Source organism: Dermacentor andersoni, chromosome 6 (assembly GCF_023375885.2).
Source record: "Dermacentor andersoni chromosome 6, qqDerAnde1_hic_scaffold, whole genome shotgun sequence".
Taxonomy (NCBI): Eukaryota; Metazoa; Arthropoda; class Arachnida; order Ixodida; family Ixodidae; genus Dermacentor; species Dermacentor andersoni.
Genome location: NC_092819.1, coordinates 102,864,935 through 102,879,471, shown reverse-complemented (window position 1 = coordinate 102,879,471; position 14,537 = coordinate 102,864,935). Strand labels below are relative to the sequence as shown.

Here is a 14,537-nt window from a genome sequence, read left to right as displayed (position 1 = left end):
TGCAAGACCATCACAGGGAATACACCGTACAGCAAAAAAAAAGGGGGGGGGAAGGGGCAAAAGGGGGGTGGTGAGTAAGGTCACGAAATACAGATGTCATTCAGACCTTGTGCTTCTACATGGAAGAAGGCAGAGAAGGAATGTCACTTGTAGACGCTGGTCGAAAAAGTGGGAAAGAGCCTCTGCTGCAAGGAGGGTAGCTTGCCCCCTCACACCATCACCTCACAACTTTTTATTTGCTTCTATCACTGCTATTACTAAACTCTGCCTAAACTCGGTTTAACAATTATTGTACAATGAAACCTCATTAAACCATAGCTGGTCGAAGCTTGGAAAAAGTATGTACTAAACGGCAATACTGTTTAACCGATATAGCAAGAGATAGCCCACTTACCCGTCGAAAACGGAACTCCGAGAGAGTGCAGTGAAAGGGGGAAAAACATGCAGTATTTATTCACTTCGCACGACAAAAGTGTTATTTTCGTTTGATGCTGCGGCGGCCTAGCACAACAACAGCGGCCTCAAATTTACTGAAGCTGCATGCCAGCTTTTCAGCCAGCCCCCTCTTCTCGGCAAACACTCGCATGGCAGATTCCTCGTTGGCGTTACGTATTCTCTGTGCACGCGCGCAGTAGTGCTGCAGAAGTCCCGGGGCGCCTTTTTCATTGCCGGGTGCCGAAGTTTCGAATACTTTTCGTTTGGAACGCGCCCCTGTTCTCGTCGCGACGATTGCATTCATGAGGCTGAAGTAACACGCAGCTTATGCCACTGTCGGGCCTGAATCCCCCGTGCTGTCACTTTCCGTGTTGTCCTCATCACTGTCGCTAGTCAACACTTTGGCAACAACATAGGCAACGATGGCGAAAGGTCGAACCTCATAGCCGACATGTTTTCGCGGTCACTACAGCGCTGCCAAGCAACTTCTTCGCATTCTAAATACCACACACCGTAGTCAACAGCAGATCCCTGTCCTGTGCCAGCGCAGACTTCTTCGTGTCATGTTCGATAGTGCGGACGACGTCTAATCTTTCTTCTATGCTGAGCACCCGGTGTCTTTTTTTATCCGAGCTTCGGCATGACGTGAGTCCTCGCTTGCACGACACCATAACGCTCTCTGGCACGGCGTCGAAATGACATTGATGTTGATGTGGCTCCACGCGCAAACGCACAGGGTGCTTGGAGGCCGTTGTTCCTATCTCTGAGGCTTGTTGTTCTGCCGGGCCGCCTGATGGAGACAACGCACCACCGTGTTTGCGCGATGAAAAGTTGAAACGCTACATTTTAACCTATGCGTATGCAATAAGCTGGTACGGTTTATGCGGATACAAAACACATTATGTTCAATGCCCGCTGAGTCGGGGATTTGACTTTGCTACTTTTAAAACGAAACTACTGTTTAAGCGGGTACGGTTTAACGAGGTTTTACTGTAGTTGGATGTTCCTTATGTGGCAGTGGCATAGCCAAGGGTTGGCACACCGAGCATGTGTGCGCTCCCCCCCCTTCCTCCCCTTGATATTTATGTTTGTGTGTAGCCTGCCCAGCCCCCCTCCCTCGCTAATGGTGTTCCTGTTCAAGTGTATGCCCCCGAAAAAAATTTCTGGCTATGCCATTGCTGCGTGGTGCTTTTACAGCTCGCACTGTTACAAGCAGAACTCCTCGCAGGGCTTGGCCAAGGGCCCTTTCATTAATTCACATAGGCCTCGCAATAAACCTCTGAATTTTATTTGGTCCTCTGTTTTTTTTTTAAACATTTTGAAGCCGTTTCATGCAGACAAGCCTTTCAGTCTACATTTGAAGCTTTTGTCTATACAGAGAAGGCCAACATGGCCAGAAATGCCTAGTGAATGGACATGCTGAAACCAATGACAGTGAAAACGTGCACACATTCGATATTAAGGCTGCTGTTTATGTCGAGAGGGGCTGCTATGTGTCTGCATCAAGATTGTGGTTGCGCAGCTTTAGTGTTAATGCAAGTGCATTTTCATCTCTGCCCTGGAATATGGTGGTGGCCACTCTCTCTTTTTTACACTGTTTTTTCTATATGTCTGTTCAGTATTTCTGTCCTGTACAGTCATTCAGCATGACCTTCTTGTACTAAATAGATTCTTAGAAGATTCTGCCTTGGTAGTTAAATTGACAGAGGTGCAGGGAGGCATTAAGATTTCTGCACTTCTTAATTTCTTTGTTTAAAGAAAAAGAAATCTCCGTTTCAAATTTAGCACCTTTGTCTGTTCCATTTAATGATGTCGGCTATTACTGAATCTAGTTTTCCTTGAAACCAAGCAGGGCATGCATAGCTTTTTCAAGGTGCAATGCAGTGCAGATGAGCAGCTGAAGACAAATTTTTACCTTCCTACGGGTATGCTTAGCAGAAGGCAGCATGATTTTAAAGTCTTAAAATGTCCTCGGCTTGCCTTCAAGCACTGTGATGGTTCCTAACAGGTGAGGAAACATGACTTTGTGCAGCAAAATCTTTTTTGATGTAATCTGCCTAAGCTGCCGTACAGCTTAAACTGTATCCTTCCACAATACCCTTGTGTTGCTCCATTATGTTGGTGCGAAGCCACGGTAACTTTTTTTTTTTCTTTATCAGTATTTCTGGATTTTTCCAATGCATACTTGAATGAGGTTTGGTTTGTTTGCACTGGTACCTGACCATCCCAAGCAATGAGCCATATGCCTAAACATCGCGTAAGCTCTCGTCTTTCTCTTTCTTTGAGAAAGAACTGTGCTTTTATTCTTCAAAATTGCCTCAAGAGTAAGAAATTATATTGTCTTATTTTTTCTTAAGTTTTTTCACTTATATCTCGTCTTCCTCCATTTCTTTTTTAACGCTTTAACATGTGGAACCAAATAAATAGGCTCCGGGGCAAAGCCAACTTCTTAGTAGCTGGAGGCGCAGGTTTGATTATTATGAGCACACCACTCAATAAAACAAGAGAAAATCAGTGCACCGGTGAGCCTACCGCTATAAAACAGAAGGAAATAAGGGCACAGCAAATTCAACTACAGTAAGACAGCCTACTTGGGCACTTAGGATCATTTGCCTGAACCAATACAGCAGCAAGCATCATACAGGGTCATATTGCACGAATACAGCTTCCCTGGTGCCTGTGCATTATGCTTTATGTACAGACACCATACTACTACTAGAACATTTAGAATAGCCCATAGCACAATGGGCTATTCTAAAATACCCTGCACTTATGCAGGTAGCACCGTGTGGATGCATGTCGTGGTGACGTATCACTCATCACACTATGTTGAAAGGTCACAGATACAGCTGCATTATGCATAATTAGTTCGTGTTATATAATCATAATATTTTTATCTTATATTCCTAGTCAAAAGTATGCTCTGGCATTACATTCATTTAAATATGGCATTGACAATCCACATTCAAGGCTTTCTTGTTTTTATACGGAGCTTGAAGCTTTGGCTTCATTTGCTCTTTAAAGGATGCTGAAGATGAGAACAGCAGTGACAACCGAACCGTGGCTTCGGCACCCGGCAGCATCCCAAAGAGTGGTCAGAGCCCGTCGTCATGCGAGGTCTCAAGCACGACCGTGACGACCGACCAGGGTGAAGTGCCGTCCAGCCAGTTTGCCGCAAAAGAGCCACCCTCTACCGAGGAACAGCCTTTAGCTCCAGCTGATGATTTCCAAGAGAAGCTTAAAAAGACAATCCTCTCCTGCAAGGAGAAGGTGGGTGGCTTTCAAAGGACGTGCCCTGAGATGACTTTCATTGGAGCCATGCTTTCTTTGTTCTAAGAGCTTGCCCCTTGCTCTTGCCGTTGCAAGCATGTGCTGTTTGATTGTCGCGTAACGCTGGTCACTGGGGTCCTACGAGAGTCCTTAGCATCCAGTGTGCATAAATTATAGGTTTTGTATGTTAAACTTTTTTTTCCTACATAAAAAACTAGGCATCCTAAACCTTGTAGCTTACAGCTTACCAAAGCTGAAGAGCTGACAGCTTATCAAAGCATTCAGCCTAACAAAACTCCTCTGGAAGACAGGGCAGAGTATGTTGTGTCATGAAATTTTTTTAGGCTGTTTTAGCATTCAATCTGTCATTGTAGCCATCATCATCATCAGCATAATTTATGTCTACTGCAGGTAAAGGCCTCTCTCAGTGATCTCCAGTTGCCTCTGTGTTGCTTCAGCTGACTTCACCCTATGCTTGCAGCTTGCATAATTTCATCACGCAACGTAGTTGCGTCATTGCCGTCATTAACTGAGTTTCCCCATCTTGGTACCCATTCTGTAACTCTACAGACCAGCAGTTCATCGCATGGCCTGCCCGATTCCATTTCTTCCTTGTGATCTCAATTAGAATATTTGCTACCCACGTTTGCTTAACACCCCTCTCTTCCCGTCTCTTAATGTTATGCACATAATTTTTCATTCCATCATTCATTTCCCCGGCCCTTAGCTTCTTCTCAAGCTTCCTTGTTATCCTCCAAGTTTCTGCCCCATAATGCAGTGGTTGCAATGACTGCAATGCGATGACAGCAGTCACTGGAGTAGTGAACTTCAGCAGGTTTCACTGAACAAAGTAGCCCATTCTAGTGTGGTGGTGTTCATTGAGGTACAGTCAACTGCAAACATTACAGACCACAGTGTCTGAGAAAAGTAAAAATATCTCCAGTGCTCATTAAAGTTCACTCTCTCTCTCTCTCCAGCCTCAGAACACAGCCAGCCTCTACTAGCGCATGCGAACATTGTGCTGTACGGTTTGCTGGTCATGGTTACAAGCTGCTCGGAAATTCAGTTTTTTCTCACATCCTGGGATCCATACACTTTTGTGGTTCACGACACCTAGCGAAAAATTTTCCACAAAGCAGGAGCTGTGACAAAATTATATATGCTAGTAATTTTCTTCCCCATTTTTTGTTTCCCTTGACTGCATAGCTTGGAATAATAGAGGTATACAGTCGAACCCACTTATAACGATCCCAGATACAATAATTTATCGGTTATAATGACCACATTTCAGTCCATTTACAATTTTCCGACCCTGCCTGTAGAAACTGCTTCCAGATATAACAAACTTTTTTTTAAATTGCCGTACTGTTACAACAAACGCTTCGAACTAGGTAACGGTATAAAGAGGGTGCACGTGACCAAGTGCCAAAGCATGGAAGCATGACAAAAATGGGTGCACAGCAGCACGCGCCCTGTTCCAGTCCAACCGCAACGATGATACGGCTTTCAAGATGAGCGAGTGACCGCCTTGTACTTTTTTTGGAAGCCACGAAGAGGGTCACTCACTTTCAAAGCAGGCGTGAAGCATAAACAGCATGATGTGGGGCATGCACTGGTGCATGTGCCAATGTGATATCAGATGCCATGATGGTGACACTCTTGCTTTTACGCAATTGTCCATGCGTCACCACATGCATTACTTCTATTTCAACAATTTGCAACGATCATCTGTGTCCTTCTACCATGGTATCAACGGTTGCTCGTTCTTGTTGTTACTTTCGATATTCACGTGACCCGAGTTGGCAAGAACACTGCACCATGCACTGCTGCCACGCAATGCAGCAAAGGATCGGCAGTTACTACAGCATTATGGGGACATCATGGTTTGGCGGTGCTTCCTTTACGTGTGGCCGATTGCTGGTAATGGTCCACCGTGGCGTTCTACCTTTCGAACATCGCATATTGTTTATGCCAGAAGCGACATAGAGAACGTTATCTTATGGCTCTTGTGTGGCTGACGTGCATTATAATTCTGAGACCACTATCTCAGAGACTTTCGTAGAATGCTGCGGTAGTATTCAATATTTACGCTTCCAGCCAACTAGAATGCTTCTTTCTCTTCTGAAAGGCACTGTCATTTCATCCTGGTAGTAAAATATATGACAAGTTCCCACATAAGAAATGGTGGCTGCACTTGCAGTTTTGAAATGACAGGTGATCGGAACCGTGGACCGTTTTGAAAGAGCTATACGACACTGCATTTCATTCTTTAGATGGACATTCTTAACAGAAATTTGCAGCTAGCTGCAGGAGTGCACCAAGAACAAAAATAACACCGAACTAGTTTACGGGCCAAAGCACTGCCAAATTATAACTGCTCATGCCACCTTCAGTGCAGTTCATTTTTTAGCATATTTAAGGGCGAGTCCATATATAATGAACTACTGATATAGCAACCACTTTTCGCAGAACTATCAAGTTTGTTATAAACAGGTTCTACTGTGCTGACGAAGGCTAGGTACTCTAGCTTTGGTCATGGCATATGGCTAATCAAAAGCATAGGCGGCTGGGGAGGCCAGCAAAGTGAATCCCAATATTTTGTCTCAAGCACGTGCAGCTCGGGAAACCAGAACAGAGTGCTGAAGTTTGTTAATTAAAGAAAGAAAATGATGTTTGGGAAGGTAAGGTTGCCACTAGAGGGCTCTTCCTCTTTACATTAAAAACCAATCTCGGCCACCATGGACACTGAAGGGGGTTCCAGGTGACGCGTTTGTATCGGCCATATCGTTACCCTCGTATTTAGAAATGCGTCTTAACTTGAAGGCCATGCTTGACTTGATTTAAATGACGCCTGTTGTGAATGCGCCAAAGCCAACATGATGTGCGTCTTGGACACGTTTACGCCAGGCATGCTTTACATCAAGTCAAGCATTGGCTTCAAGTTAAGATGCATTTCTGAATATGGGGGTTAGTACTGCCATTGAAGTGGCAGTCAAAGCTGGTCAGCTGTGATGCTACTGTCTAGTCAATAGTGAACACAGGCTTGATGTGATTGAGTGCACCAACCGCATCAAAATGGTTTACGCGGTTGAGCCACATCTTAGATTGGGTGCGGAACTGGAGAAAGGGCAGTGACATAGCACGAGGAACAGCCAAATGCCCTCCCACTAGATTGATAGATGATGTGGATTAGGACGATGAGGTCCTTGCTCACAAAGACGCTGATAGGAGACGTCTAAGAAGTGGTAGGTTGCAGTCACTGAAAGACCAGCCAGAGTTTTTCAGCGTACTTCTGTGCAGTGAGTGGTGCTGTAGTGCACTAAATGAAAAATTTGCTTGACAGCCTTAGAGTGGTGCCATAAACCATCTCTGTCCATGCAGTTGAGGTATCCTTTAAAAGCAGAAGTGAGGGCCAAGGAGGACGAGGGGAAGTTTGTTGGCCCAGCAGGAACTAGCATCATGAATAATGAGGTCAGCCTTGAGTTGATGATGCAATCACTCCCCGATACCACTGGCCGTCAGGTGATAGGCAGCTGTGCGGACGTGACACTCTAAATAGATTCAAAAAGGGAGCGTCACATCGAGCCTTACTCGTAGACGCTCGCCATCACGCCTTGCAGGATCAGTGATCCCCATCACCCACGCTGGTACTACGGACTGACCTCAGCAGCTGACACTGCAGATGAGCTTAGCCCTCTCCACCTCAGGCCGCGCTGGCGCCCTCTCAGAAGCACAGATGAGAACAGTCACGCAGTGGGCCGCCAGCAACTCGATGCATGCACAGACCGTCTCCCCTCCGCTCCTCCTGCACTTTCCTCCTCACACTCTCTTCTTTCATCTCTCATTGCGGTCTGCATTCGCTTTCATCTTTCGCTGTGCTCGTTCTCTCCATTACAAGGTACAATGCTGACGCTCAACGTAGGAACAGGCGCCTAAGAGCTGCGGTCTAATAGTGACATCAACATCAGTGTCAACCAAAACATGACTGGCGAGCTTGTAAGTGATGCAAAGTAGTAGGCTTATCAATGGACAAGAGGCCGCGGCTGGCCATCAGCAACCTTTTTCCAAGTTGCCCACACACTGGTGTGCACTGGCACCGAAGTTCTGATAGTACCAGCTGTACTCATCAGCATGCAGTGTTGACCACGAAGGGGACTGTGACATTGGTCTTCAAGCATAGGTGGGATTGCACCAACAGCGCAAGAACCACATTGCAGCAACCTGACAGCTGGTCAGTCTTCACCTTCAGTAGTGACTTCTAGGCTTCAAGGCTTGACGACTGAGTTGAAGCTGCTATCATAGCTATGGTAATCATTGATTGCACAGTACAGCATAATGTACAATGCGTTGGGGTTCTTTGCCAGCTTCTCTGATGGTGTATCATACACTGTGACCAATGTTCTGCATTAACCACTGAGGAAACTGCTCGCAAGGAAGTAGGCTGTTCGTATCCTGTTTGCAGTCACTGTCGGAGGACCTCTTGCATATAACGAAGGAGCTGTGATGGTCGCCACCATGTTCTTCCATGTTAAGCAGCAGTTGAAGCTGACTTTGCTCAAGAGGCGTCTTACACGCAAGTGGCACTGCCTTGATGTAATGATACGGTGTGATCAGGTGGGATGCCTCAATGCCACTGAACTTACTGGCCCTTTCAGAAGAAATGACCGAAAGTATGTGCAGGTAGTGATGCGTCACAGGTTGAAGGTAGTCTCAACTTGTTTGAATCACATGGCGGGATTCCATTACCAGACCTGTGATAGCTGTGCCTGAACTCTACGGCACCACAGCTGTTTCGTTGATCAATGCTGTGGCCTGGGCACAGATGCCCGTGGCAACTCCGCACACAGTACCCGGTGCAACACACCTTACTTTTGTGTACTGAGCACAAAGGCTTTGAAATTTTTTCTTTAGCTGGCAGATCATCAAAGTTCTTAACATTTTAGTTGTTCCTTATATTGCTTCGAAAAGTTTTTAGGTTATTTCATTTGAGACAAGTTTTAAAAAATGAGTGGAAAAAAAAAAGATTATCTGCTTGCTGATTCCCATCTTGCCACCTATCCATTAAGCATGGCTTGTGTGTAATATGCTATGTGGATTTCAGGTAGGAGGCACTACCACCCTTCTAGAGGAGCCTGCTGATGAAGAAGAGGAGATGGATGAAGAAGAGGAGGAGGTAGATGATGAAGAAGATGAGGAGGAGGAAGGAGTAGGGGAGGAAGCAACGGTGGAAAACGAGGCTGTGGACACCAGGCAACCCAAGGAGATTAGTGCTGATGGCATTTCATCAAAACAACAGCAGCAGGCAGAGAAAGATGCGGCTGTGCCTGAAAACAAACATTCGCCACCAGAGCCACCAGAAGCCACCGCTGCAGAGGAGGGAAAATCAGATGTGGAGGATCCGGAAAAACCTGCTCCGTCTGCAGACATCGTGGAAGACGAAGAGCAGCTTGCAAAAGGTAGGGAGTGGCCTGCATTTCTCCTTTAAAGGAACCTTGAATCACTTTTTGTTAAAGTCAAGATATGTAATTGAGGTTAAGTTAGACTATTTCAGAAATACTTTGCCACAAAAAGAACTTAAGTGCGTCCAGCAGAAGCAGAGTTATTGGCAATCAAAAATCCCCATCGCGGTGTTTCTGCTCCTTCTTCGATGTCTTGCACTGCGAAGGCTATGGTGGAGTGGGGCGTGCCCACAACGCTTCGCCTGCTGAACTTCGCCGTGGTGCACAGTTAAAAATTGATTTTGGATGTTCATGTAGATGCCACTGCTTCCAATTTTGGCACCTGCAACATACCAAACGCAGTTGTCCTCAGCAAGCCTCAGTGCGCATAGCGAGTGGACATGTCGTGGCACCTCACGGTGGCATAGGTATCTACGCTATGTAGCAGACCGTAACTGCATTGCGTATTCGCAGCGTTTTCTTTGTGCACGACAAAGCTTGAGTGTTCCCTCACGCTCATATGCTACAATCTGGCCGTACTATGTGGTGCGGACTGTCTTTGTCCTGCACAAGCTTGACTGACAAGTAGTAGCCACATCCAACTTGCACATTTTGAAGCGCTGTCATTAGCTCAATACAAAGCGAAGTCTGCCAAGGCGTCTATCTAGGAGCGGCCACGAGTGAGTATGTGCTGGCAAGCGTGCATGTGGTCTGACCTCAAGTTCACTCAAGGCTATTTGAGTGTTCAAAAGTAGTTGAAATTAGCGAGACTCTATGGCTACAACACATATAAACAGGGTGGCTAAAGTTTAATTCCTAGACGGGCGGCTGCAGCCGAGTGTGAGCAGGTAATGGTCAGCTTCTTCAGGAAGTACGTAATTATTATTGAAATTCGAAAGCAGATTTTCATTTACTTTAGCCTGTTTATTAGACTGCATTAATAAATATACACGGTAACAGTACGAAGGAGTGCACTGATTCAAATACCCTTCTTGATTGATGTCGGCTATTGGCCAATAGCAGTTGCATATGTAGCCACAACAGTAGCCGCAGGGAGGATGCTATATTACGAAATAAAGTGTCCAAAAAATAGTGAGGAGCAGGCTTCTGTTGAAAAGAGAGCGTATGAAAAAAAGGTGACTTTGCGCACCGTTTGCAAACTCCATGCGATACGCACAACTGCAAAATTTGGCTGAGATGTTCACAGCAGCGTATGCTATCCATGGATTGTATTTTTTCACCAAGCTTGAAGGGTGGTTCAGGATCCCTTTAACAGATGTCTCGAGTTTGTGCATGGTGCATATCGATGAGGAGATGCACAGGCGAGTGCAAAGCATAGAGAATGAAGTTTCTGATTTATAATTAGTATGGTATTTTCCAGGCTATAGTCTTCAGATAATACACATGAAAATGTTTAGGCTTCGTATGGTGCAAACTATCTAAGGGTGCAGGCTTATACATAATTAAATTTTTCAAGATTGTAGGCATACTTGAAGAACAATGCAAGGCTTAACTGTTACTGTAACGTTTTACTTTGCTAAATTACACATTGAAATCAGCTAGTAAAGTCTAGACATATGCAGTCTAATAAAGCACACAGGATCTTACTGCATGACAAATTTTTGGCTGATCTACTCTATTCTGGTTGCAGGCAGTCTTAATAAAAGCTCATTTGCAGGTGTAATTTGTCACTGTGAGCTATACAGCAGGTGTTGACTGTTGTCTGGAAAGTACTGTATCACATAATTGAAATAATAAGTGCATGCATATGCCACAGAAAAAAAAATTAAGTGAAATGGACAAGGGAAAAGTGCATGTCACCTGTTTGGTTTTTTTATTCTCATGTGTGTGCACTTACTGTGTTAAATATGCACCAACTAGACCGTCGATAAGGTCTTTTAAATACAGTATATAATATTTACAAGTGCGGTTTCTGATGGTCTGTATTCGTTTGTTAGTGTAAGCAGGGTGTTTGGATTGGATTTTGTAGCATGTGTGGGGATGTGCGAATCTCACATGTCCCCTGAGGTTGTTTTGCCCGCATGACTCTCATGTCTCCTGTAATATGGCTTCTCCCCATAGCTAAGCGCTGGTGCAGTCAGTGTGATTGCAGCATATTACAAGAGATGGCACGAGTGTGGTACTGCTAACACCACCTGACAGCAATTCGGTGCGACAGGGAGTAGGCTCTTCCTCTCTGGCTTGGGATCATTGAGCTGCATGGACGTTTAGCATGCACGCTCACCCCACTGCTTGGCGGGAACCGTGCTGAGAAAGGCTTAGAAGTGGGACACTGGAATGGACGAACACAATCGTTAGAATGCGACACCATTCTATTGTTGTCCAGTATGGGAGCTAACACATTCGCTCGCTATCCGATCGGTGAAGTAATGGAGCTAGCAAACATTAGTGTTTAAAAGGTGAAATAAATGCCCTTGTGATTGTTTGCATTACTGTGTTGTCATTCCTTTGTCCCAAGAGCGCATGTGAGACACCAGACATGTAAGATTTTAACTTGACATGTCTTCTGGCATAGCTAAAAGCACTCTTCACTACCTCTGCCCCATGTTAATGCATCTGGAATGACCTGGTGTCTCGGCTTATGCTTCTGCACACTTGCTTGGTGCTGGGCTTTCCATTGACCAGGATCATGAATTTTACGGGCATGTCACAAGGCTCCGCATGCATGGCAGGGGCAGCTGAATGGGCTCACAATATCAATCCATAAAAAGTGCACGGAGTGCCAAACTAAAAGGGAACACCAGATAAAGTGGGTAATTTTCCTTCTTCCTGGGCTGAAATAAGTGGAAGTTCCATAAGCTGGATTCCTCTGCACAAGAAGTAATACATTAAACAGCAGTGAGTGAGGTTCTGTCTTGGGTGTTTGCGAGAATTGCTATTAGACAGATTAAGTGCTCCCTTTATTTTTGTGCGAGGCATGCAAGGTGTGCAGCTGTCGCTGTTTGAATCTATGAGCACTTGACAATTTTTTCTGGAAGCTGGGAAGTGCATAAGATGCTGAATCAGAAACTTAAAGCCTATTTTCAATTTGCAGATTCGCTTGTGTGGCGCTGTACATTGTTTTTTGTAGTACTTATAATTTACACACCCATAAGGTATCCTAATTACAGTTACCTAGCACAAGTATAGAAAAGCTTCCCGGTATTAAGAAAAGAAAACAGTCGGTGAGCAGTGGTCAGAGCACCACCTCCGGCCCCACCACCTTGCTCTGCCCCTGAATTCTTATCCCCCCTTCTTTATTGGTCATGCTGTACACTACAGCAGGCGAAGGCCAAAACTTTTTGGGGGCTCTGGTTCTTCTGATGAAATAACCCTATGTGCTGTAATCAGTGGTGAACGTCGTACCTTGGGAGGATTCTTTTCCTCCTGTTTTGTAAACTTTTATGATCTGTCCTGCCGAGTGGTTGATTCTGGTCGTAATGGAGGCATGGTGCCGTGCAAGTCGATGACAAAAGGCAAAATGAATGGAAAATGAGCACAAAAATAACTTTACCAAATAAGTCCCTGGATTTCATTCTGAAGAGTGGGCAATACCATGCACATCATACCTTGGTTTTTCATTAGCTCTATGCACTTCCCATGCACGTGTGTGCTTTGTCATTCATTCAAGGTTGCTGCTTTCCTTGTGATTTATGTTGTGCTTCTCTGATTTTCTATATTAATCTCATTCGCATTACCAACAGTTATAAAGGCATGTTGTAGTCCCAATGTAGTACATTATTTCCATTTGTCTTTATATCCATGCTCATAACCTATGCAAATAGCCATGTATAACTGTACTCGTGTTTTTGTAAAAATGCCCTTGTAGAATTATGTCTTCAAAGGGAAGCTCCATGAAACATTTTATTTTGTGTGTTGACATTATTGAGTCGTCACTGTGCCTATTGTTGCTTCCTGTTGAGCTGTGAAACAGCTAGACAGCAATGTGCAGAGCACTGCTGTCACAAAAAGAACCAAAATTTTATAATTTTGTGGCAAGCAAATTTTGCAGTTGACCTGCACCTCGACTTTTTATTTGAATTTCCAGCGCTGTTGATGCACTTGCAATGTGCTTAATTTTACCTTACACCTCGCTAATCTATGTGTGGCAGTTATGCTCTAGTGGGGAAGCTACAAGTTTATACCTTTCTGCTCATTTTGAATTCAAGTATCACAAGAAGTACTAAAGTTGGCTTGCACAACTGTTTCATATAGCTTTTGCTTTCTTAGTGCAAAGTTTTCTTCCACTTATTTTGCAGTGTCAAAACCACCAGGCCGGGCTAAGATGAAATTCACGACCAAACGAAATGAGCTCGACCCTCTGTCATCACAGCCTCCTTCCAGTGGAACGACCACGCCAACTGTACGTATACATGGAGTGTTTGTGAGCTTGTTGAATGAGAGGGGGCGAGATGTCACAGTGGTAAAACATTGGTCAATGGTAAATTGAATGAATAGAATGTGATATCAAAGAAACAAAGATGTTCTTGCATACACTGCAGTTGTGCGCTCTATCCCTCTCTCTTTTTTTTTTTTTTTTCCTTGTACGAGGCATTGTGTAGCTCTTGTACAAGACTCAGACTTAAACATCATTTACTGGAGTCATTCTATACTTGTTTATCTTTGCCCCCTGCTAGCTCATTGTGTCTTTCCCATCGCCACTACACAAGTGATGTGGTTAGAATGCGAAAATTTATTTTAAAACATGACCGATCGCGTAGATAGCACAGTGACTTTCGGCATGCCACCACTGCAGCGGTGAGTGCCAGTGGTTGTAGTCAATCGTTCTTGTGCATTGTTGCTGCTGCAAGCTACTTGAGTGTAGAATGTGCAAGCTTCTTCAGTTTTTATTCGTATTTCGCGATGGGTGGGTTCACTTGTGTGCCGGGGTGTTACAACAACAGCGCAAAACAGAAGGGCCTCAGATTTTACGTGTTCCCGAAGAAACCTGAGCTTCGACACGAGTGGTTGCAGCGAATCAACAGAGTTCAATGGAATGCCAAGTAAGAGACATTTTTTTTTTTTTTTTTTTTTTTCACCTTGTCGATGGCTATATAGCTTGCTTAGTGTACATAAGTTTAGCAGTGTATTATTAACAGCAAGAACAACATTGTGTGTATGTCAAGAAATTGCTATGTGCACAACAATATGACGGAACTATTATTTGTATGTATGCTTGGTGCCAACCACTCAACTGGTCACGCACTTTGTAGGCGCTGTCTGTTTGATGCTTTCATTTAGCCTTTATGTTGACCAAAGCTATGTGTGCGCAAGCTAGTCTGCCTGAATTTTTGTGCACTGTCTTTCCAACAAACTTGGAATGTTGAATGTTGACTCAAGTGTCGTCACAGGGTTGAAAATTAGCATCGGAGGGTCCGAGTGTGATGAAAGCCA

At 44.6% G+C, this 14,537-nt stretch overlaps 1 protein-coding gene across 6 annotated transcripts in view; it reads left to right on the top strand.

The window, feature by feature from the left end:
• Positions 1–14,537, top strand: part of Zmynd8 (Zinc finger MYND-type containing 8) — a 58,581-nt gene that overhangs the window by 26,524 nt on the left and 17,520 nt on the right. For 5 of the 6 annotated variants that reach the window (XM_055066526.2, XM_055066528.2, XM_055066531.2 and 2 more), the window contains exons 13-15: positions 3,460–3,705; positions 8,807–9,161; positions 13,403–13,506. In XM_055066526.2, coding sequence (XP_054922501.2) covers positions 3,460–3,705; positions 8,807–9,161; positions 13,403–13,506 — 705 coding nt within the window. The remainder of the gene's footprint in view (positions 1–3,459; positions 3,706–8,806; positions 9,162–13,402; positions 13,507–14,537) is intronic. The other variant, XM_055066530.2, reaches the window with a different exon arrangement.